Source organism: Barbus barbus (genome assembly GCF_936440315.1).
Source record: "Barbus barbus genome assembly, chromosome: 20".
Taxonomy (NCBI): domain Eukaryota; kingdom Metazoa; phylum Chordata; class Actinopteri; order Cypriniformes; family Cyprinidae; genus Barbus; species Barbus barbus.
This window is the reverse complement of record NC_136748.1, coordinates 1,885,864-1,911,469: the sequence shown is the minus strand read 5'-3', so window position 1 is coordinate 1,911,469 and position 25,606 is coordinate 1,885,864. Positions and strand designations below refer to the sequence as shown.

Genomic DNA, 25,606 nt, shown 5'->3' with positions numbered 1-25,606 from the left:
CTTTGTCAGAGCTGTGTAATGCAGTTAGTTGTGCATTGATTTACTAACTACCACTTGCCTTCAGTGTTGTGTGATACCAAAGACTCTATATTACCAAGACGGTTCACTTACATTACTATGAATGGGAAAAAAGCGAAAGATATTATGTTGTGCAATATAGCGGCTCTAGTAAAAGGAAGTCTAGCCTTCTAAATTAAAGAGCCAATCACCAATTGGCAAAGTCATTGTGTCACCACAGCTGCCATTAGAACTGAAATAAATTTGAGTGTAAGAAACTGGACGTTAATGAGATGCTGTTTAAATATGAGTTTGGCGTGCAATTTTTTTTTTTTAGATTTTGCCAGTATGGCTGTCAGGTGAACTGACTTTCCTCGAAAGAGACTTTGGTAATATCTCAGTGTCATGTAAATGTGAAATTGATCTGACAGAGGAAATAGCAGATCTCTCTTTGCGTTATGACTTTTTGTGATAGGAAACGTCCGTGCATTGCCTGGAGTGGTGTCAGCAAGCGGATTCCCGTGCTGCTCTTCTGTGCAGAAGCCATTGTGTCCAAAGACGTGGCCATCCGCTCTGTTGGAGGTACAGACAGAAAAATCTTGTGTGCTTGATACAGAATATTAAATTGCAAATCAAACAAATTCTGTACAGGTACACAACAGAGAAATCTAATCAGTAATTACATCAGTACTTTCATTACTGTGTTTTCTGTATGTAGAATACATTAGTTCAGTACTGTCAAAACCATAACACACACACACACACACACACACACACACACACACACACACACACACACACACACACTCTATTTAATAAATATATAGTTTATATAGACAAGATTATAATTTCATTTACATTATTCTTGTATAGTAAATATGTTCTTGTACCCACAACATATATTAAAATATTTACTTCTTTCTATTAACAAATAATTATGTATATATATTAATAGCATGTCTTGTGTTAATATCCAGAGTCTGCTTTTATAAATTTTCTGTTAGCTATGTGGCATTGTAGTGGGACCGCAGTTCCAGTGCCTTGAAGTGGTAATTCTGATGGGTTTTTCTTACTTTGTTTCAATAGAAAAATATAACTTGGCCTTCAAGATTGTGCGTACGGAGAGCCGTCTTGTTCGTGGCATACTGGTCAATCACGGATTCCACGAGGTAGGGCATAGACATTGTTTGAAATGAAACCATACACTGTTTGCTGCCAAAATTAATGCAATGGAGGAGTTTCATCTTGTGCATAGAAATTATTAGTTTTATAATAATTAAAGAAAAAGAGGTTTACAATAACATCTGATATGACTTATGGCTTATTTGGCCTTCTGGAAATTGAAGTCAAGTGCATTGCATTATGGGATTCCACACATTGGCACAGTTTAGTTAATTTTAGAAACACAAATATTAAGCCTTGAAGCTACAATTCACCTTCTTCTTGCTTTTATAAAAGGGGCTCAATACAATAATGTTATAGCAATGAAAATGACTAGAACAATTTTGGGACTCTACAGTATCTTTTTAATTTCTGACATTACCCTGGCCTAAAATAAGATTGTTTCTATGTTTAGGTTCACCCAACGATTTTAACCTGATGTGGACCGGCTCGCACCTGAAGCCCTACTTTCTGCGCTCTCTGCAGGATTTCCAGAAAGTCAACCACTTTCCCAGGTGAGTCTGTCATTAGAGAGCTGTCTTGCTGTCTGCATAGGCAGCTTCCTTCTGAGGCTGGATCCTACATGAAATGGGCAAGTCTGCATGTTATATGATTCACAGTTAATTTCAATGAGACAGACAATAGCATTTTAATAAGCTTAAAGCTGATAAACATAAAAGTAATCCGCACTAGGGCTGGTTAGCTGTTAAATTGGACATAAGGTGGTTTTAATATCAACTTTTAAATGATTTAATTATGTATCTACTCTAATTAGAAATATTTTAACAGGTTAAAGACCAATATAATAAGTAATGTAATATAGTACATCTATTTAGTTTACAAACAAGTCATTGAATGCTTTCCTGAGGTAAATGTAACATTAAATTACATTGTTTACAATTGTTTTATCGACATCTTTCTGCGTTTGAAGGACTTATTGATGATTACACAAAACATGATATATTTCAGTAAGTTGTACTGTTTCTTTCAACACCTTCTGATGTTTATTCATGTTTATTTGGTGCTGTAACTAGTAGTAAAGAGGAAGAGATGATCGGTTCACGTGCTGCTTGAACTGATGCTACACCGATCTGTGACGCCACGTTAAAGAGCCACAAAACCATTTGTTGTTTGGATTTTGTGAAAAATATTGACAATTTGAAAGTTATTGGATGGTAGATATACTTAAAATAATGTTCAGTGACAATGTTCTCACATCTGTAGAAAACACCATTGACTGAAAGGCCAGTTCTTGGGATTTAAGAATCTATGTGTCATTGTTCATCAGAATGAAGATAGATTAAAATTGATTAATAATTTTTGTCAGCCCAGTCCTAGACAGCACACGCAAATGTTGGATATATCAGCATTTTCTTTCTCGCGTTGTCACCCATCTTGGATGGATTTTCAGTGAGCAGTGCATTCTGGGATCGCCTCTGTGTTGGGCGCACCTGTGATTTATGGAACATTTCTTTCACCTGAATGTTGTTGGTGTTCAACCAAACACTAGTTTGTGGTGTGCCGTGTGTATCCCACAATGATGATAAATTACAAAAGTCACACACATTCTCACTCAGCAAAAACAACGTCCACACATCCAGCCTTCTAAGTGGGCAGACAGCTTGTGTTCATTGGCAGTTTGAGCCGAGTACATTTTGTTTGGACGCCTGCCTCTCTGAAACGGCGCAATAGATCAAACTGACCATGTGCTGTCGCTGCAGTGTTATTTCAAGGGTTTATGTTCCCCTCGCTATCTCAGATGCTAACCTCATGCTAGGCACTTACGGTCAACGCTTCCGTCGATTTCCAGGTCGTACGAGCTCACGCGGAAAGACCGGCTCTACAAAAACATCCAGAGGATGCAGCAAACCCATGGCTTTCAAAACTTCCACATCGTACCCCAGACCTTTGTGCTTCCTGCCGAGTACCAGGAATTCAGCAGTGAGTGGGCACCTCGTCCAGTCAGCGCTCGGGCGTGTGTTTGGCTCTTAACATAAACATCAATTAGAAAAATGTGTCTGCTTCTCTGCTGGGCTTTAATAACACTCTCTCTGTCCTCACGCAAACCTCAGGCTCTTTCAGCAAATACAAGGGTGCGTGGATCATCAAACCAGTGGCATCCTGCAGGGGCAGAGGATGGTCAGCAGTGTAAGTGATCAAGGGAACATGACGTGATAAAGCTCATCTGGAGCATGCACAAGTGGCTCTGTTTCAAAGACTGCCTATGAAGTCAGCATTTTAAGGCATCATAGACATGTTTCTGACATGAAAATCAATCAATTTCCCAAAATACTATAGACTGGACTAGTTTGATTACACTAAGGAGAACACACGATTTCCCATGAGTTTATAATAAAAAGTAAAATTTTAACTACATACGGTGACTGGTTGAATGGAAATTCTCTGACAGGAGACGGATCACAGGCTCTCCACTGGCTTCAATCCCATTTTTGCTCATTTGCATAAAGGTAAAGGTTTCTAAAGTTTTATTGTGTCGCTGGAGACACGTACATTGTGTTCAGCGCTGCTTGCCTGGCCAGCTCTGAGAAAACGCATGAGATCATGTCGCTGCAAATCACTGGCGGGCTTAAGGCAGCATAACGTATCATTCAGTGGCAAGGCGTGAGCCGATGACATGAACTTGACTGCGTCTTAAGGCCCGTTCTGACCAGATATTGAGTCTGTGACCATAAATATATAGACCAGAAATTATTAAAATGCCACAGATGGAATATATGAATGTGAACATTTTTCTTCTCTTGTTTCTCTGGTTCACTTTGATAAAAATTTATTTAGAAATTGCTAGTACATTTAGCAAAAAATGGCAAAGAAACTGAAAGTAACATGGAAATAAATGTGAAAGTAAAAAGACTGAAATAGTATTTTCTTGTAAAACATAATCCATAAATCTTTGTAAATCTTTGTTCCTATCCACACGCTTTACTACACAGTGATAACCACAAAAACTAAATATCCAACATAACTGAACATTAAACACTAACAAGTATTTTACTTTGCTCAGAAGTAATGGAGCTACAAATTTAATGCAAAAAATGTATTTATATTGTCCCAATACAAATGAATTGCCTAAACTTCGATTTTCATATGCAGTGGACAGGGAGCATTTTTAAGCATGGTTTTCTGATGTTCACATCAATGTGCCTCTAATGTCCAAAAATGCTGTCTAGTTAGACACCTGACCTAAATATGAGTCTATATTTCTGTCTGAAAGAGTATTTATTATGTTTCTGTACTCTGACAGTTTTGTTCGTGTTGCATGATAACACATGTTTGGTGTTTCAGCTGAGTCAGATCCCACTGGACGAGAATATTCTGGCGTCGCGCTACATCAGCAATCCTCTACTAATTGACGGTGAGTCTACAACACTAACACCAGCAGATTCTACACCGTCTGCATAGCGCATGCGTTTAAATTGAGTTTCTTTTGCATATCTGCAGGTTTTAAGTTTGACGTGCGTCTGTATGTGCTGGTGACCTCATACGACCCTCTCCTGATCTATCTCTATGAGGAAGGCCTGGCCAGGTAATTCATTCATCATCCAGAATACTCAAATCTGGCTCGCAAGATCCAGATATTTCTTTAAGACACTGAAATAGCACAGACACTAGATGGCAGCAGAAATGTTTCCAGTAAAGTTGGACCGGCTCAACTAGGCCTCAAACAAAGCTTTCCATTGTCTCATTTCTGGAAGGACATTGACAAGAGTTTTTTTTTTTTAAATAGTGTGTTTTTTTTAAACATTTAAAGCACCATGAAAATGTGAACATTTTAAGACGGCACGTTCTCAGACTTACATAATTGTCTTTTTAAATGTCTTCTACCTGAAGAGGCTCCTTTTTATGATATTTTTTCATAAGCCACAAATAGTAGTGGGAACGATTTCTGACTGCTCAGCAGCCGGGGAAAGTCTCACATTCGCTCCGTCAGTCGTAACCCTCTCTTGAGCGCCTGTGAAACGCATTCAATCTAGATATACACACGGTGTCCTGCTTTTGGCACAGCGAGGAGAGCGTTTTCTCAGACAAGCGAGTGAGAAGCTCAAACAAATCCTCTGATTTTTTGGAAGCCGTGCGGAGTGAAACCGTGTGAAGTGGATGTGCGGTGTATTGTGGGCCGCTGTGGTCTGGTGTGTGTAAAACGCTTGGCCTACCTCTATTAGGCTTAGCGCTGACGCCGCCTTTATAGAATGACACTCGAGTTTGTTTTCTGCACACTCTCTTATGAACTGCTGGCAGTACATCCTGGCGCTTTTCCCAGCTCAACTTTTATCTAGGAGATCCCAGAAGCTTTGGAGGCATTCAGGTGCTCGGTGTGTGCCAGGAAATTCTTCCTCCACATGTGGCGTCCACTCCTCTCAAGCCCAGCGGCGGTGTATTCTGGGAATACCCGTGAGCTTTAGGACAAATCACTCCGATTACGGTTATAAACGGTTTGTGATTATGCAGTATTGTCACTGTACCATCATGTGCAGTTGATGAGGAGAATAAACAGATTAGTTAGTGGCCTTCATGACAGAAACATTATATGCAGCATCAGGTTCAGTACAGAGCGCTGCAGTGATGATGTGTTTTGTAGGCCAACCTGTATGTTAGCATCATCCTGTTCCTTCAACAAAAACCCAATATTGGCTTTTGGACTACTGCAGAAAACGACTAGCAGAAGTATGATTCTTAAACATTTTGTTCATCATATGACTAGCGATTAAATGAGTTTGCCTTTTGGGTGATGACATTTATAATCCTGACAACCTCTGTACTCTCATTTAGACACTTGTTAGCAATGCTTTCTTCGAGACAAGAAAAAGCTTTAAAGGAAAAGTTCACCCAAAAATGAAAATCAGCTCAAAATGTGTTCACCCTCAGGCCATCCCAGATGTAGATGAGTTTGTTTGTTCATCAGGTTTGTAGAAATGTGTCTCTGCATCAGTGTCTCAGCAATGGATGCTCTGCAGTGAATGGGTGCCGTCAGAATGAGAGTCCAAACAGCTGATAAAAACATCACAATAATCCACACCACTCCAGTCCATCAGTTAACATCAGAATCTGAAACAAATCCATCATTAAGATGTTTTTAACTAAAATGCGAGTCTATAATCCATAATATTAGTTTCTTCAGTTGTCTGGTCTGAATCAGGGGAGAAATCTGCACAGATCAAGCTCCGTTTACAAGCCAAGACAGTTCAAAACAGCATGACATGAGACATTTGACATGAGAAGAAGCATTATTATTATTATGAACTTGTATTTTAGCCGGAAGCAACAGTTTAATGTTAAAAACATCTTGATGATGGATTTGTTTCTTACAAACATGCAGCTTTTGCCTTCACAAGACTGTTCCTTTATAAAATATCACAAGGGGGTATAGTTGTAAAATAAAACATAAAAATATCTTGAGCTTCTTTTCAATCTTATTTCAGCCATTTAACCTACAAAATACATCATCCCATCACAGCGCTGCTGTTGTAGTTGTGTGATTTGCTAGTTTTAGTTGGATGGCTGTTGCAACACCTCTCTGTTTATGTGTCACATTAATATTAAAAAGATTTGTGGCTGGAGTTTAAGGTCGTCCCGTGTTTGCACAAGGCTGCTTGCTTTGGTACTGTACCTGTTTATTCTTTTCAGCGGGTCAGTTTAATGTCATACTCGCTATTAAGCTAATTTATTCCTTGCGTGTGTGTGTTGTAGGTTTGCCACAGTGAAGTATGACCATGCCACGGCAAACATCAAGAACCAGTTCATGCATCTGACCAACTACAGTGTCAACAAGAAGAGCAGTGACTACATCAGGTGAGCTCTCTCGGGTTTTGATATTTCAACTTCCAGTGTGGATGCGAATATGAATACTGACAATATAGTTCATTTCAGCGCCAGACAGGAAACGGTACTGTGCTCGCTCATAGTGCACGATCTTCAATTGACCTGTCTGTAAGCACCGCCCCCCTTCGTTAATGTTACTCCGTCGGACAAACAAACAGAGCTGCTCACTGTCTTACAATGACAGCTGTCAGTGTGAAAACCTTGCCACAAGATGTTCTTGAACAAATTTGGACACAGAAGGACCACCATTCAAGTATGCATTAAATATGCCATGGAGGGATATATAAAAGGTTTTAAAATAAATATGTTGGGTAACTCGATTCATTTGGTATCGAGGGTTTACAAATCACAATGCAAGCGGGAGAAGCCTCATGTTACGGTCGTCACGATCGCGGATGACAACATGCAGGATCAACACTGGTCATGTATCGCAGGATATGATTAAATTAATGTACATTTAACCAGTTTAATATGGAGAGGCACTGAAATGTAGACCTTTGTTTATGTGTTTTTGACCTACACTGTACATGACGTTAGAACAGTTCTCTATTTAGGTTTGTACGTTAGCATGGACGCACTAACTTTAGCGTTAATTTTAGCTAGAGATACCTTGCTGAAGCACAAGATAACATTAATGTTCTGCTTGAGCAGATGAAAACTGTAACTTAATGAGTTTATGACAACCAGAAAATTAATGTTTTTGTCTTCATTTTGAATACTTAGGGACATTTTGCTCTGTTTTGTTTGGGTTTAGGAAATAATAATTTTGCCTATCATCTCAGGATACCTGGAATCAGTGTTACAAGTACCCCAGGCACATAGTTTTTTCCATTTTTGTTGCATAAACATCATCAAATCGATGCGAGCCTCGGATCTTCCAGTGTTTCTCTATGGCGCTGAAACCTACAGATGTCCGAGTTCCGCTCCCCGTCCAACTGATATTCGACTGCCATTGGCTCATCTGTGTTCGAGGGGAGGGGCTTACCGATAGGTCAATTGCACGCACAAAGGTGCTGGTGTACACTGGAGCCTGTATCATTTAATTTCCAAGCATGAAATAAACTACGTGCATGCAATGTCGTGGTCAGTTAAAGGGTTAGTTCACCCAAAAATGAAAATTCTGTCATTAATTACTCATCCTCATGTCGTTCCAAACTCGTAAGACACAAATTAAGATATTTTTGATGAAATCTGAGAGCTCTCTGACCCTCCATAGACAGCAAGGGTCCTTACACGATCAACGCACAGTAACGTAGTAAGGACAGCGGTAAAATATTCCATGTGACATTAGGGGTTCAACCGTAATTTTACGAATTGGATATGGATGGATTATGCACTTTTCCCGCAGCAGTTCACTTTGTGTCCTTCATTATTTTTCAGATGTGGATGCATCAAACTACTGTATATCAATATAAACAGTATTGCATCATTCCATATGGTTTATAAAATTATATTTATATAATGTACAAACTCAGTATACCACCCAGCCCTGCCTTATAGCTCATTTTTCATAATTTACATTGCATTGTTCATTGCATAGTTTATTATTGACTATTTGCATGCATTAGAATTTATTTAAACAGTCATATTTTCAAAATGCTGTTATTCAGATTGCTTTGAACCAGCAGGAATCTGTTTGTTGTGAAAGCAATTAAATGTATTCAAAAAGTATGAACATTGTTAAAATATGGCTGTGGAACAAGCAATAGTCAGTATTAAAATGTGTGAGACTGAAACAGAAAGAACTGAAACCTGGTTATAGTGTATTTAAAACACATTCGGTTTATTAGTACTATTAGAGAAATCGGACCTCTTTCATTTATGTATAACTAACAAATAATAATAATAATAATTATTATTATTAGTTTATGTTAAACTGTGTAATCCAAGTGGATGGAAATTTTATATGCAATTCAAATACATAAATTAGGGACGCACCGATATGAAAATTTTGGCCGATACGATAACCGATAATTCTTTTTAAATGAAAGTCGATAACCGATATGTTGGCCGATAAATCTGAATCCAAATTTTTATATAATTTTTGAGAGCCTGATTACAAAAAAAGTCTCACCATTAAAAGCTTCAACATCAATCAAACATAAAGCTGCCTTACAAATAAATAAAACAATGCTTAAATAATGCAAACAAGTCACTGGACAACATTACTTAATGTTACAAGAAAAAAAATAAATCATGTGCCATGGATAAATTAAACAGAATAGCCTCCGCACCGACAATTAAATTATTTTAATTAAACCATACTGTTGATGAAAATAATAAGATAAAAATAAAAGTCTTTTTAGGGTCTTTTTTTAGTCTTGTAACATCTGTCCAGGGACTACAGATGAAAAATAGCCTTTGGCTAATTCTGGTACATTTACAGAAATGTTTTATTAATGTACAATGTCCCTGTTAACTAAAAAAAAAAAAAAAAAAGTGGTGGTTGTTATTATTAATGTATCAATGATTTAGAAAAAGGATCTGAATGAATCCTGAATGAACACCGGTAAACATATTTATACAACATAAACATAATATTATAACTTATATATGCACAAAAAGAAGCAAATGTGCACGTGATCTTGAACTAAGTTACTTGAACTCACCTTCAGCCCATTCCTTCCCCAGCACGGGGAGGAGCACTTGGGGAGGGGCACTCTGAGTCCGGGCTAAACGCCGAGCTCGGACCCCTCTCCCCAGACAGCACGCCAAATACGCAAAACCTTTAATCAGTTTACTGATCACTGAAGCACTCTATTAACGCTCTATTAGCTTAAACAAACAAATTCTATAGGCCTGTGAGAGAAATCAGATATATATGCATAAAATAAACACAATATTACAACCTACAATTGCACAAAAAGCTGCAAATGCATAATTGAACTTAACTGTGCTAGTCATTGTGTAGCTCCGTTGTGGATGCGCTCTTCCTGTAACAACGCGCTAAAACACGGGCGCACAAAGATTCCATTAATTATATAGTAATGTTTTCATTATAATATGACAGACTTGACCTGCACATGTTGCACTTCACTATTTTCCTTTTCGAAGTGATTCCAATAATATTTCAAGCAATTAAAAACTATCATGGTGAACAGTGCGCATCTGAAGTGTCTCTGCAGGAAATAATGCATTATTTATCGGCTTTAATATATCAGCCAAATTTTCTTATCGGTTTGATAACGATAACAGAAAAAATAACATTTATTTAAATTAAAATGACTTAAAATTCAAAGGAAATCCATTTGACGACTTAACCAGAAAAGCAAAGTTTGTCAAGACAGACTTTAAATGTTGACTTTATGAAGCCTTGTTTAAAAGATGAAAAATTAAAAGATGAAATGGAGAAAAAAAGCATTTTAAAGTGTAAAAGATACGATGTCTCAAATTTCTAAATTATCACCAAATAGTGAAAAAAGTTGACATTTAAGTAAATGGATAATAAATCATCAAAATCTCCTTATTATAGTGTAAATGGAAGCGGTAAATGCAGCAACATCATTGAAGAGAGTTTTTATTTTCAGTTAACATTTTATTATTATTTTTTTAATTAAAAAAAGTCTATCTTCCTCAAATGTTGGGTAGTCAGTAAGAACAGGAAAAAGTTCAGTCAACAGTTCAGTGCAATCTCAGACTTATTTTACCATGTTTAAACTTTTTAAACACAATTTCCACCAATACTAACACAGGGAATGTGGGAATCTGCTCAAGGTTATGTGGCAATAATCCTTAATAGCTCTTTAGAATTGCCTGATGATATTAGAGTAGCTTGTGTTTGTTTGGTGGCAGCTCATGCCATAAGCATCATGCATGTTACAGTAATGAGAACACATCTAAGCTGTCAGAAATAAGTTAAATAATCACTTCTCATTGTTCATCACTCCTACACGGAAATGTGCTTTCAACATTGTGCTTTTTTTTACGAGCTAATCCTTGTGTTTGCTAATCATGTCAACATTGTTACGTTGTGCCCATTTCTCGGCATTGTTTTGGCAGTGCTGACAGTCAGGGTTTCTCTTGCTTTCAGCTGTGATGGCCCTGAAGTAGAGGATTATGGGAACAAATGGAGCATGAGCGCAATGCTCAGATATTTGAGGCAAGAAGGCAAAGACACCACATGTGAGTAGAGCTAAGATGTGCCTTGTGCAATCATGTACTTTCATGTTTAACACACCGTGATGTTTGATATTCATAACCGCTAATCTGCAGATACTCTCAAGCACAAAGCACTACAGAGTCATTTGTAGATTGACACGCTTGTTACTCCTGACAAACATTGATGTCTCACATTATGACCCCCTAGGTGGGGTTCATTTTGAGGATATTTGAAACATTTTATGTTGTGTTATGTTTGACTTATGTATTGTTGTAATTTTGTTTTATTTCATTTAACTAATTTCCTATGAAATTGTACTATAGATCTACCATTGTCCGTTGTCCTTTTCCATTTCCTGATCATAGCCAATGATCTGTGTTTCAAAAAAAACATACAGCAACTTGGTCTTCTATGTGAATTCTGCTAAGGGCACACGGTTGAGATATGAGATGGGAGGAAAAATTATATTGTGCATTCGCTGGCAAAACTTTTATTTCACTCAGAAAAGTTTTGTGTTCCCCTGAGAAACTTTGCATTTGCTTTCAAAACATTTTATTGCGTTCTCTCACGATACATAAACTTTACATAAGCAAAGCTTTTTGTTATTTTTTTGCCAGCCCTCAACAAACACTGTGTTTGCTAGCAAACCTTTGCATTCTTTTGAAAAAGCTTTGCGTTTGCTCGCAGAACTGGTGATGGAAATAATATTAGATGTGAAGAAAATGGTATTTTATTGCTTGTTCACTCGCAAAGCTTTTTTTTCTCTCAAAAATGTTTTGTTCCACCATGAAATTTTGTGTTCTTTTATGAAACTTTGCATTTGACATTTTACGGTTGTGTGCAAAACTGGTGATGGAAATAATATAAGATAGGAGGAACAAATATATTTCAATGTTTTTGCAAGTAATTGTGTTGCATGATAAAAATACTATTGCTGTTCAAAAAAAAAAATTATTATATACATTTTTCTGTGTTTGTCAGTGCTCGAGGATCTGATCATTAAAGCTCTACTGAGCGCTGAGATCCACATCGCCACAGCCTGCAAGATGTTTGTCCCTCATCGCTGCAACTGCTTCGGTAAGACAGAACCACATACATGGTTTATGATGTTATGTATCGGTGCTGTTTTTCATGCTTCTTTAAAAAAAGCAGGTGAAATTAGGCATCAAAACTTTACTGTAATAGTAAAGAAAAACTGCTTGGTACTTCTGAAACATGGTAAAAAAAAGCATGTTGTTTCAATTGGTAAAAAATTGCTCTGAAATGATGTGCTAAATCGACATACTCACTGATATATTGAGCATCCCTAAACATACATTAAGATACATTATTTTATTGTGGGATCATTGTAACCCAAGGTAAGGGTTTACATATATAAAGTCTCTGTGTTGACAACCTCAGAAGTCTGTTTAAACAGAAGCATGCAGACTTTACGGTATGATAGGCTGCATGATAAACAACAATATCTGCTGCCAGAGCAGAACCGCAGAGATGCCCGTTTACAGTCCAACTGTTTCTCATTCTGAGCTGTTATGGGGTGTTAACTACCTGTATGAGGTCAAACACTGTATCCTCCAGAGTAATCATCGCCATATTCACTTCATCAGTGCTCTGATTTATGCTCTTTAAATTGATTAGTTAAATAGCATATTAGTTTATTGAATTTGAAAAATAAATATATAAAATAAACAGACATGTTCTGTAGTTGTCCTCCTATGCCAAATCACCCTCCCAAAGCTGAACACACATGTGTGTCATGTGAAGTAACAAAGCAAGAATTTTACTTCTGTCAAAACTTTGATTTCCGGTCCATAATGAACACTTGCCTAGAGAGCAAAAATAATGCATGGTTTATGTTCTTTGTTCTTATTGAGCAAAACATTTTGAGCATTTTTATCGGTCGGACCCTTTGGCCACTTAGGTACTAGAACTATACCATTCTTTACAGAGATGATTTAACAATATGGGCGATTTAAACAGAAATAAATAAATGCAATTTCTAATAAATCCAATTAAATGAATAGCCTAGTTAACCCAAAAAATTTAAATTTGTGAAAATGTGCTCACCCTCAGGCCATCCAAGATTAGGATGAGTGTGTTTCTTCATCAGGTTTGTATAAATGTGTCTCTGCATCAGTGTCTCAGCAATGGATGCTCTGCAGTGAATGGGTGCCGTCAGAATGACAGTCCAAACAGCTGATAAACACATCACAATAATCCACACCACTCCAGTCCATCAGTTAACATCTGGAGAAGCCAAAAGTAATAAATTCACCATTAAGATGTTTTTAACATTAAACAGTTGCTTCCGGCCGAAATAAGAGTCCAAAATCCATAACAAACACTTCTATTTAAAACGTCTATTTAATACACGAAGTATTTAAAACGTCTTAATGATTGACGGCACCCATTCACTGCAGATGATCCACTGGTGAGCAAGTGATGGAATGCTACATTTCTCCAAATGTATCCTTTAATTTTTTAACAAATTATATAATCAACATAGCAGTTTGAAAAATTATTGTGAATTTAACAAAGTCCCCATATTTGGGTTTATGTTCTAAAGATCATTCTGAGCTTTAGTGGAAGCAAGAGTACAAAGAGTACTATGATTAGTGACTCGTACTTATAGTACATTTGATTAGTCATCTAGAAACAAGAGCTTTGTGTTTGTCTGTTTTTCCATTTTGTTCAGTTTGAACAATAGCAGACAGGCTAATGTAACGATCATTGTTTTTGCAGTTCCATTTGGTAAAGCTGGTGGCACAGATTGTACGGTCTTGATTACTGACATAACGTATAGAGGTAGGGGTGCTCCGATCAGGATTTTTGAGGCCGATCACAGAAAGCAGTATCTGCCGATTCGATCACCGATACCGATCTTTTTAAAACCTTCTTTTTATCATGTAGAATTATTTATAGTGATGATCTGATCAAGATTTGTAGACATTTATTCAGGGCCTGAATTTCATTTTTGAAAATGAATTTCCCTTTTAGGTGACTCTTGTGAGAGGGAATTTTTTCATTTGGGGGTGGAGGGGGGCTTTTTTTTTTACACTCTTAAAAATAAAGGTGCTTCAAAAGGTTCTTCAAGCGATGCCATAGAAGAACCATTTTTGGTTCCACAAAGATCCATTCAGTCAAAGAACCATCTCTTTCTTACATTTTTATAATATGAAGAACCTTCTTTCGCCACAAAGAAGCTTTTGTGAAACAGAAAGGTTCTTCAGATGTTAAAGGTTCTTTATGGAACCATTTAGACAAAAATGTTCTTCTATGGCATCGAGAAGCACCTTTTATTTTTAAGAGTGTAGACATTTTTCAAACATATATATTTATCTTACCTAAATGTTTGATCATGCACTGCATTTTTGTTTTGACAGTCGTGCAATTGTTGCACAATAGCTTACACACACCACAAGCCTGATTTTGTGAGATGGCCTTTTACAGCAGGTTCACACATACTCTGTTTGGAGTGTGTATGCAGTCCATGTGTGGTACAGAAGCAGCACGGACTGAGCTTTCACACAGTAGTCCGCAACTGATCCGTGGCTGTTTACTACAAACACAACATTTATACATTATTTTGATTTCAATTCCAAACTTTGTTACTTAAAATGCTTTTTCAGCATTGTGATTCTACAGTCAGCTCTACTCTCTTTTCTTTTGCATTTAATTCTTTATTACAAGCAATCATGCGGTTCATAAAGAACTTTGTTTTACTACCTCCACAAGTGCCATCTATTATTGCCTTGTTTATCTAAAAGGGCTCTTTTCCTTTAAACCTAGCCAAAAAGCCATAGCTTATGTGTTGATTGTGAAACACAGTAGATTTTAATTATATGCATTTATAGTGTAATTACTACATTTTCATGTCAATCCATGTTCATATTTACCGCAAACAATGCGCTGTTACTTTAATTCTTCGCTTGCAGCGCAGCAAAAATAGACTCGGTGTGGAAACGATCTCTGCACTGCTGCAGACGCACCGCTCCTGGAACACACTGCCGGACTGCAACTGTGCAGTGTGAATGCTTTAAACGGTTAACATGAGCACGGAAAACATACACACCGCATGCACACTGCAAACGGAATAATGTGAACCTGACGTGATGTGTGTGCGCTGCGAGTGTGCATGAGGGGCTCCAGGAGAGCGCACAAGCGCTGAATGGTTTAAACACTGGCAAGAATAAGAAAGCAATTCATAAACTTTAGGGACGATGCGACACTGCCTCGATTGTGTAAATGACAATTCCTGTGTCAGCGTGCAGCTCGCTTATAGTGCAGACGCGATGTGATTTGAAGCCATTTGTGCATTTTGATAGAGAAAGAGAGAGCACACGGTGATTCACATTGTCTCACAGAAAGTTTTCAAATTACTTTATAAGTTATTTAATGAAGAAATACCCACACCGGACAGAGACTGAGACTGTGCTGCTGCATGTCATGCCAAACCTCTCACAGCAGGCACTTCATCAGCTTGAAATCTTTTTTTTTTTTAGATCAGCCTTTATAGAGACTGCCGACCAAACATCCCAAAGCGATTATCAGCCGATAGTGATCGGTAGCCGATCAGTTGGAGCACCCCTATGTAGAGGGTATGCACGTGACAAGAGTGGCAAAAAGAATGAATGGTAGCATTGGTTTTCAGTTTGAATTCTGCGACAGAACATGCATAACAAACACATCTAAAACAAGAAAGAGCTTTGCGATTGACTGTACAAATATATTTGACAAGAAAGCTGAGGTACATTTTTGCAGACTGCCGAAAGCTACAGAAAAGGGAAGCAAATGGATCCCTGCAATTCAAAGAAACATATGGACTCCAGGCAGGGGAAACACGGGTTTGCAGTTATCATTTCATGTTAATTTGTTGAATTTTGCTGTAAAATCATACCCTATATATTGTATTGTTTTATATATCGTATTGACAACTCGTCAATTAAATATTTACCATCTCATATTCTGCATAACTGGATGTATTGAAATAAACACTCACAAAAACTATATTAGTTTTTGGGCTGGATGATTTAACAATAGATATATAACTGATATAAGTGATCACTTGGATTTAGATCAACCTATTTTGTATTTACAAAATGCGTTCATAGGCAAATTTGCTTTATGTATTTCCTTGGCGTAGAAATCAGGCACATATAAATGTCAGAAAACACGATTCCTGGCTGCATATCAATATCCGTGGACCACTGGATCTTTGGTTATTTGTAAGGAATACTATAATATGAGTCCAACAACCTTTAGTTTAAACTGATAATCGTTTGTTTTACTTGCGTTTTCGCAGCATCCCTATTAAATCCAGTCATGCAGCAGGCTGTTTTGCTACTCAGTCTGGCTGAGGGGGCGTGTTCCAGTGGGGAAGTGATGTCAATGCATACTCTCTATAGCCAAGTATGGTCTCCCATACTCGGAATATGTGCTCTGCATTTAACCCATCCAAGTGCACACACACACACAGCAGTGAGTAGCGAACACATAAATGGAAGATCAGACGTGCTCGCTTGATGCACAAGATTAGAGCTAACTGGTTCAGGAACATCAAGCGTGTGTGTTTGATCTTCTGTTTACCGAAAATTGATGAGAGAATAACAGAAATACATTTCTGTTCTGAAGATGAACATATTTCCAGAGAAGTTAATCCTCATTTGTCATCCTTCTCTTTCTCCGCTCCAGTGTTCTGTCATCTCCACTGTAACGTGTTTGTAGATATTATATTTTCTCCAGGAAGTGTTGCTTGTTTACGCTGTGATAACACAGTCCCTGTGGACTGCTCTGTTATCGGTCAATCACCTGCATGAAAAGGATATCTTTACCCTATGCCCTCATCTCGCAGTGAATGATGGGATACTGGAAGCAGGCAGGGCCAGGCCAAGTTCACTTCACTGTGTCATGTGACTGAATATGAGCCGCCCATGCAGGTGCATCAGTGGAATGTGATGGATACAGTGTGATACGGATAAAGTGCTCGTACTGTGAATACACAGGGCCTGTTTAATATGGTCAAATCAGTCTGTCCACCAGGGGTGTCCAGTCCTGCCCTTTAGTTACTATATCTTTCTAAAATATATTCTTAGTCATGCACCAAAATGATTTTTTTTAACCAAAATTTAGAGTGATTTGTTTTTAATGAAAATAGTTTTCATTTAGATGAAAACCAAAACTGAAAAGGACATTTATTTAATAACCAGCACTTAAATTAAAACTAATTTGAATATAAGCATTTAAATTACTTTTTTTTTTAATCTGATTTTAACGATATATAGTTATGTTTTTACTCCAATTCATTGTTGAAATATACATATTTAAACCGTGGCTGTGATAACTTGTTTTCATGGACTTTTTCAAACATGCATTAAATGAGACGTCACTAACAGGTTAATTACAAATATAATGAATATGTAATATATTGCATGCATTTATCAAAAATGCTCTCTGGAGTTTTTGCTCGCTGAGTTTCTAATGAGTTTATGGATATTGAATGTCTTTCCTGAGGTAAATGTGATGTTTCGTGACATTATTGATCACAAGCTGATTTACTAATGTCTTCTGGCGGTTGAAACACTGACTGATCAATTACATGAGACATGATCATTTTAGTAATTTGTTCTGCTTCTTCTGATGTTCATTCTTGTTTATTTTGTGCTATAATTAGTAGTAAAAAGGAAGGGATGATGATCGGTTTACGTGCCACTTGAACTGAGGCTACAGCAATCTGTCACGACACATTAAAAAAAGCCACATTTAGCTATTGTTTGAATTTTGTTAACAGAATTTGAAAGCTGAGACTTTGTTTCATATCACAAGAAACAGCACAAAGCTTCTTGCGATTGTTGGATGGGAGCTACACTACGAAAATGTTTAGTTATTTTGTTCATGCATCAACTGAAAACAGGTTTTCTTCAAAACAGAAGATCTCAGTTCATCAAAATGAAATCCAAAATCTAAATGATCAACCCAGCACTAGTGTCCACACCGCTGATATGTTTACCTGTTGTAGTTTATCCATATCCTGTGAACAAACTAAACACAAGCTATGTTTCCATTCTGTATTTTGATGCAAATTGTGGAATATTGCATTAAAAACACTGGATGGAAATGCCAATTTATGTGCATAAATTCTAAAAATGTGCTTTTTTCACCTGTTAAGAAGACATGTGAATAAACTATGAAGGAAACCCATTTAACCAATAAATTACCCAATGTGCATTAAACGTCATGTGACTTTACCTCAGCAGATGATGTGATTGGATAAGTGGACTAACCTGAGCGTTCCCCAAACATCAGGCATCCAATGACCGTGTTATTGTGTTTCGTCTGGTGCAAGTCATTTTTTATGATGGAAAATAGAGCCACAGACTTCCCTGGTTGCGACAACTTTTTTTATTATTAATACTTTGCATCAGTTTCCCAGGAAATTATGATTTTATTCTCTTGAACACACAGGATAGAAAATGGTGCTATATTCGGGCATGTTTTATGCAATGTTCTAATTTTATACAGAAGTTACGTTTGTATCTTTGGATGGAAAAACAACTAATGACACAATCAAAACATGTCATCATAGAAACGCTATAATTAAATGTCACCGTTTCGTCAGTGATTACATTCCTCCAAATCTGGGTCGGTTGAAAATTAATTTGGAGGTAGTTTGTTCAGTTGCTGAAAACTATATGATTTATTTTTTTTCCCCTCAAATAATCCTTTCCTCATATCTACACCCACTCTGCATGTTTCATCTTTACGGTCTTATCACAGTGAGAAATCTCCATGTCATACCAATAAAATAAAGCAATAAAACAAGGAAGCAGAAGCAGGAAGTGATGCGGAGGCTAATAAATGAGAAAGTGTTGAAAAAACTCTTTAGCACTGGCTCCAGGAGAACAGCCCCATTGTTTTCCAAGTTTACATCCCATCTCACTTAAATCTGGATCAGAGCCACATGGCTGATTCACTCTTTAATATGCTCGTCATTGTTTGCATGTGAATTAGCGTTGGGTTTGTCTTTGTTCAGCTGCTGTCTAAATGAACTCCTGTAACATGATGCTTCATTGGTCCCTCTTCACCTCTGACATGGAAAGCAGAAACGGTCCCTTGCTAGTGAATAAATGAGCCTCTTTGTGTGTGATTTGGGTAATGGCTGTTCATGTCTTTAAGTCCAGTTGAATGCTTCTTTATATGAGTGCATGCTCTACAGTTTTATGGACTGAGACAAATTTCATAAATTGTAAAAGATTTCTTTTGTCTTTCTTTGATGGCTTAGTACACTCTCAAGAAAAAAGAAGTGCAAAAAGTTGTCACTGGGTCAATTTAAAAAGGTACTAAAATGTACCATTTAGACCAGGGGTGCCCAACCCTGCTCCTGGCGATCGACTGTCCGGCAAAGTTTAGCTCCAACTCTAATCAAATACACCTGAAGCAACTAATTAAGGTGAACATTAAAGGCAGGTGTGTTTGATTAGAGTTGGAGCTACACTTTGCCGGACAGTCGATCGCCAGGAACAGGGTTGGGCACGCTAGAATGTTTACTTTAGGCACTAATATGTATTTTTAAGATACTAATATGCACTCTTTAAGGGCAAATAAGGTAAAACGGTACCGCTTTTGTGATGCATCACAATTTTTTTCTTCAGTGGTACTGAACGGATTCTTACGAATGGAGTTTTTTCTGTGTTTAATTTTTAACTGCAGGGATGGTACTTATGTGTGTTTGAGCCAGTTTCTGTTTGATGCCAATTCCACACAATCAACTAAAATAATTAAACTTCTCTAAAGTTCAAAGTGAATTACTATGGCATTCACAGGCTTTAATGTGCATGATATGCACTGTGAGCATCCCTGGGGTTTGCTTGATGTTGCAACGCTTCACAGATTGATGCCATTACTATTTACAGTAATTAACTGGCAGATTTTAGAGAAATGTACCAGTTTGAATGTGTGAAAGCAGCTATGAAAGCACGTTGTTTTGTCTTATATGTTTTGAAACTCAATTTAATTACTTGACTATACAGTTGTTTTTGTTCAATGTTATTAATTATTTTAAAATATTTATTTTATTTTAAATTAGTTTAATGAATTGTTTAAAAAATTAAATTTGAAAAAAGTACTTATAAAAAGGTACTTTTTAAACAACATGATCATAAGTGAAAATTCACTTATCCCCTTTGTGATGAACCTTCAAGGGAGAATTCATTAATTAGATATTTATGTTGTGTGTCATATAGACATATGTAAACCAATATCCAGTCACGTCAGACTTCAGACAATCCAATTTCTTTCCTTTCCAAGCAAAACATTGCTAACTTTTGAGCAAAGACTCACAATACTCGAGTTACAATTTAAATTTTGTATGAAGAATGTTGATTTGATGTTTAGATGGCTGTTTATGCAGGCTGGCCGCTGTGTGAAGGAGTTTGCTGTCTCTTCTGTTCGTCATCACACACTGATTAACAGCATGCATTGCTGATGAAGGATGTTCATTTTTTTTTTTTTTTTATTAGCCGAGCCAAAATGCTTTGCCAGCTATGTCACATAATTTCAGAGTTTACACAAACATCGTTTTAAAATAGAGCTGTGAGCAGCGGTTTCACATTAGTGGTACATGCTTTCTAGAGCTGCATGGATGTGTGTGGTCACGAGCCTCAGTGCAGTGTTTTTAATAAACACAATAAATGCTAGAAGAACATTGGCTCAGTCTGCATGCAGTTGACTAGAGCAGTGGCTAAATATAAAGTCTCTGCTTACCCTTCATCAACAGAACAATGCGAATGGTCAAGAACCATTAGCAGAAGTGGACGTCTAGAAAATCATTCGGTTCCTGTAGTTTTGGAACTCTGTCAATTCATAACCATACTCTGCTTGTTTTCCTTGAATTTTGAGACCTGAATTTTTATATCCTGAATTTATCCATGTGACTGCAGAACCACTGAAATGTTTTTATTTCCCCCCCAGCAATTATAGTAATGACCAAGATATTAGTTTTCTAAGACATTGTTCCAAAACCTAGTGAGCTGCCTAAGTAGGCACAGGGCTCGCAAAATTTCTAAATCCCTGGTATCCCTTCGGGCAGGTACTCCTCAGATTTTGGTAGCCCGAAAATTAATTTAACTAGCCCAAATAAAATAAAGACCATAAATGTCAATCAAAAACATTTTCAATACACAAATATCAACAAATATCAAGGAAAGAGTTTTATTTTACTATTTACAAGGTATCTGCAGAATTCTTAAAAATCTATTTAAGGCAATCTGAAAAATTATTTCTTATACATTTAAAACTGTCTAAGGCCTTAAACTCTTCAATTTAGTTGTATCAAATTTAAGGACCCGTGGGAGCAATGTTCCCTCTCATTTATTTTTCTTGCTGAGCAAAACTTCTCTCTTTTGGACAATACACTGCAGTTCAAAAGTTTGGATCAATAAAGTTTTTTAAAGAAGTTTCTTCTGCTCATCAAAGCTGTATCTATTTGATAAAAAATACTGAATATTATTTCACAAAATAACATTGTGAAATATTATTGCAATTTAAAATAAATGTTTTCTATTTTAATATACTTTAAAATGTAATTAATTCCCGTGAAGCAAAGCAGTATTTTCAGAGTCGCATGATCCTTTAGAAGTCATTATAATATACTGATTTATAATCAATGTTGGAAACAGTTCTACTGCTTTTTTATTTTATTTTTATACTGTATTTTTTGGGACCAGTGGTAAAAGTAAAAAAAAAACAGTGTTTAGTCAAAATAGAGATTTTGTGTTACAATATAAACTATTCAAAAGTTTGGGGGTCAGAAATTTTTTTTCTTTCTTTTTTAAAGATACTTTAAAAAAGTTTAAAGAAAGTTAAACTTTATTAAGCAAGGATGTTGTGGCGGGAGGAGCCAACGACAGACACAGTGGGCGTGGCGTCAAGCCTCGGAGAGGTTTTTATTAAACAAAATATTAAAATAAAGTGTCCAAGGGGAAAAGTGTCCAAATAAACAGGGAACCTGGTGTCCTCGCTGTGCCGCGGGGCTAGTGAAGGAGGGTAGTGTTCATCAGGGAAGGGTCCAGGGAAGGGGCGGAGTCCGGTGGCCGCACGCGCTCCCCTCTCGGGGCCGGGAGCGAGTGGCGGCGGCGTCTCGTGCGCGGCTCCTTCCTACTCCTTGGTTCCCGGCGCTTCTGGGGGACTCGACGCCCCGGCATCCTGGCCCGTCAGCCGCCTAACGGGTGCGGCAGTCCTGCTCGACGCACCCTTCCTGGACCCACGAGGACACCAGCGTGCATGCACGGGGAAGAGACCGGTCTCCCGAGGAGAGGCGCGCTCGGCGTTTAACGGCGGCGGTGACGAGGCTCCATTCACATCAGGTGCGCCTCATCACACGCCGCCAGCCGTGAGTATCCAGCACCCCTCCTCTCTCAGACACCCACTCCCGTCGGGAGCCTGGTGAAGGGCGGCGAATACGGGACGGGGTGGTGATGATGGACAGGGGGAAGGCAGCCGACTCGTCACAATGTGTTAAATGAATACAATTGATAGTAAAGACTTCTATTGTTAGAAAATATTTCTATTTTGAATAAATGCTGTTCTTTTAAACTTTTTATTAATCAAAGAATCAAAGAAAAAAGTAACAGGTTCCAAATAAATATGAAGCAGCACCACAGTTTCAACACTGATAATAAATCAGTATATTAGAATGATTTCTGAAGAATCATGTGACTCTGAAGACTGGAGGAATGATGCTGAAAATACAGCTTTGATTACAGGAATAAATGCTGTTTTATAGTATAGGTATTAAAATAGGAAACCAATATTAGAAATTGCAATAATATTTCACTATATCATTGTTTTTTCTGTATTTTTTAAATCAATACAGCCTTGATGAGCAAGAGACTCAAAGTCAAAAACCTAATAAATAATTGACCTTGTTTTTGAGTCTATAATATAGGCCTAACATAATATATTATCAAAACTATTTAAACTGATAGAATAGAATAGAAACTGAAGCAAAACTTAAGCTGAGATCTGTAAGTTAAATATAAAACCGTGAACATATGAATTCTTCTATATCTGTCTAAACATGGTTATGAAGTACAGTTTGTACAATACTCTTGTGTGTGACTGAACATGTTTCAGAGTTTTGTTTCCCATCATCTGCTATTTCCAGCACTTAATCAAGACACTCTTCTTTAATACATGAGGATGTTTTATTTCAGATGTCATTGTGTTTGTGTTGTCTCTCGTGTTGAGCGCACCGCCACCATTGAAGTATTCAGTTTCTACAGCGACTCATTTGGTGCACATCGTTCTCTTTCTATGAAACCGGCTCTAACTCTGTCGTGACATCAGCTCTAGAGCGGTTTGCCCGAGCATTGCTATTCTTTACCTTTTACTGCGGCATTCAATCAAGGCTTCCCAATTCATTTTTGTGCGTGCGAGGCATATTATTTCTTCTGCGCGGGCGCGCTCAGTTTAGAGGGAACACTGTGTGGGAGCCCTGTATTTAAGGCCCGTCGGGCAAGGCAGTGATACATTTTGGTAGCCCGACTGGAAAACACAATAGCCCCGGGATGACGGGCTAGCGATTTTGCGAGCCCTGAGGCAGCATTTGAAGATGTGCTCGAAACACAGTTGGTTCCACCGTTTTGGTCAAAACGCAGCAGGATCCCACGTATTCTTCATGCATAAGCCAATCATAAGTCTTGCACTGCAACAAGCTCAAAAGAAGAGAAAAATCCACCAAGTCACATGCATTGCTTTTATGATATTATTATACATATACATATATTTTTATATATATACATATACATACATGTATATATACACACATACATACATAATGTATTTAAAGGGGTCATCGGATGCCCATTTTCCACAAGTTGATGTGATTCTTTAGGGTCTTAATGAAAAGTCTATAACATTCTTTGCTTTAAATTTCTCAATGTTAAAAACACCCTTTTTACCATGTCAAAATCAGCTCTGTTTTCAGCAAGCCGTTTTAGTCCATGTCCCTTTAAATGCTAATGAGCTCTGCTGACCCCGCCCCTCATGAGCCGTTCTCATGAGACGGTTTACTTTAGCTGCGGAACTTATTAACTAGCACGTTATTAGGAAAGGCGATTTGCAAAGATACATAAAATAACTTTATACTTCTGGAGGTGAAGCTGGATCACGAATGATTCGCGCGAACATAAACGCATTTAGGCACATCGGAGGATGCATTCCCTTCAGAAACAAAGGTAATCCACTGCGTCTTCTGCGGCTCAGATGTCAGGAGTAAATGACGACTGCTTTGTTCATTATTACATCCAACAACAAAACACCTCAATCTCTTAGGAGCCATTCTTGTTCCGGCGTCGAAACAATGGAGGACTGATGACAGCTCACTCAGGGCGGGTCTGTGATAAAACACCAGAGTCAATCAACAATCGTGGGAGGGGCCTGGGTCTGTGTGACGTCACACAGCCAAGAATCTGAGAATGGATTAATATGAGAAAGAATAAATTTAAATGTAATTTATCGGGATTTAAAAAAAAAAAAAAAAAGCACTGATGGATCTTTATCATTATAGGGTGGCTGTGTACACACACTGCCAACACGCGTTTCAGTTCAAACACCATCCGAGGACCTCTTTAAGGAATCCCTATGAACTCTCGTCACATGGAAAAGAGCTGCATGAAGATCCTTCAAATTCCTTTCTGTGTGAAAAACAACTGCATATATAGGTTTGCAGTGTGGTTTTCATATTTAATTTCTTTAATATTAAAACATTGACTGAGATAAAAATCTGGTGAAAATCTCCCAGTTTCCATGGCTGAAGTGACATGTAGTTCTCTGCTGTGATCATGTGTAAATAGTCTCTAACTTGAGTTTAGGAGTGAAGTTATATTTCATCAGTGAGTTTGTGCGAGCTGCTCCACCCTCTGTTATATTGTTTATGAAAAGACACCCAAAACCAGCAGGAATACGATTCATTTCTGCAGTGATGCAACGCTGTCAAGTGACACAGCAGATGCAGGAGACACCCAGTGAGATGATACGTTACGGCCTTGTTATTGTTGTTGTGGTGAATTTGGTTTGGGCTTGTTTTCTCGATTCCAGAGCCCAACAGCTCATAATAACACCCGGCTTTGATCTTCCCTTGTTGGTGCTTATTTATTCTCCTCACAGTGAATATTTTGCGGTGATGTTAATGGGCCCTCCCAGCACACATTAAAGAGCCACAAACGCCGTGAGCGCCTGTGAGTGCTGAGGTGTGGGCAGGACCGGTGTCTGCTCCTAATTGGGGGAAAATGCATTGCACATGGGCTGTTGGCTGCTCGCTGTGTGAAGCATGGTGTAAAAGCGTATGGAGCGTGCTGTTTGTGTTTGTATGTGTGTTCACGATGCTTTTGCACATCTTGAGTAATTAGTATGGGCTGCCTTCCCTGTCTTTCAGCTCATGTTATATGTTTAGAGCTGATTAAAAAAAAGATGTACTCGTCTGTAGCTCAGTTCAAGCACTTCTGCTGCCTACAC

The 25,606-nt window shown here is 37.8% G+C and overlaps 1 protein-coding gene across 1 annotated transcript in view; it reads left to right on the top strand.

Moving 5' to 3' along the window:
- Positions 1-345: 345 nt before the first annotated feature.
- LOC306886349 (tubulin polyglutamylase TTLL5-like) overlaps positions 346-25,606 on the top strand; it is a gene marked incomplete at both ends in the record, with an annotated part of 62,924 nt that continues 37,663 nt past the window's right edge. The window contains 11 exons of the mRNA XM_079443390.1: positions 346-356; positions 473-579; positions 1,092-1,166; positions 1,574-1,673; positions 2,969-3,099; positions 3,231-3,304; positions 4,462-4,531; positions 4,618-4,702; positions 6,865-6,966; positions 11,027-11,118; positions 12,077-12,172. Coding sequence (XP_079299516.1) covers positions 346-356; positions 473-579; positions 1,092-1,166; positions 1,574-1,673; positions 2,969-3,099; positions 3,231-3,304; positions 4,462-4,531; positions 4,618-4,702; positions 6,865-6,966; positions 11,027-11,118; positions 12,077-12,172 — 943 coding nt within the window. The remainder of the gene's footprint in view (positions 357-472; positions 580-1,091; positions 1,167-1,573; positions 1,674-2,968; positions 3,100-3,230; positions 3,305-4,461; positions 4,532-4,617; positions 4,703-6,864; positions 6,967-11,026; positions 11,119-12,076; positions 12,173-25,606) is intronic.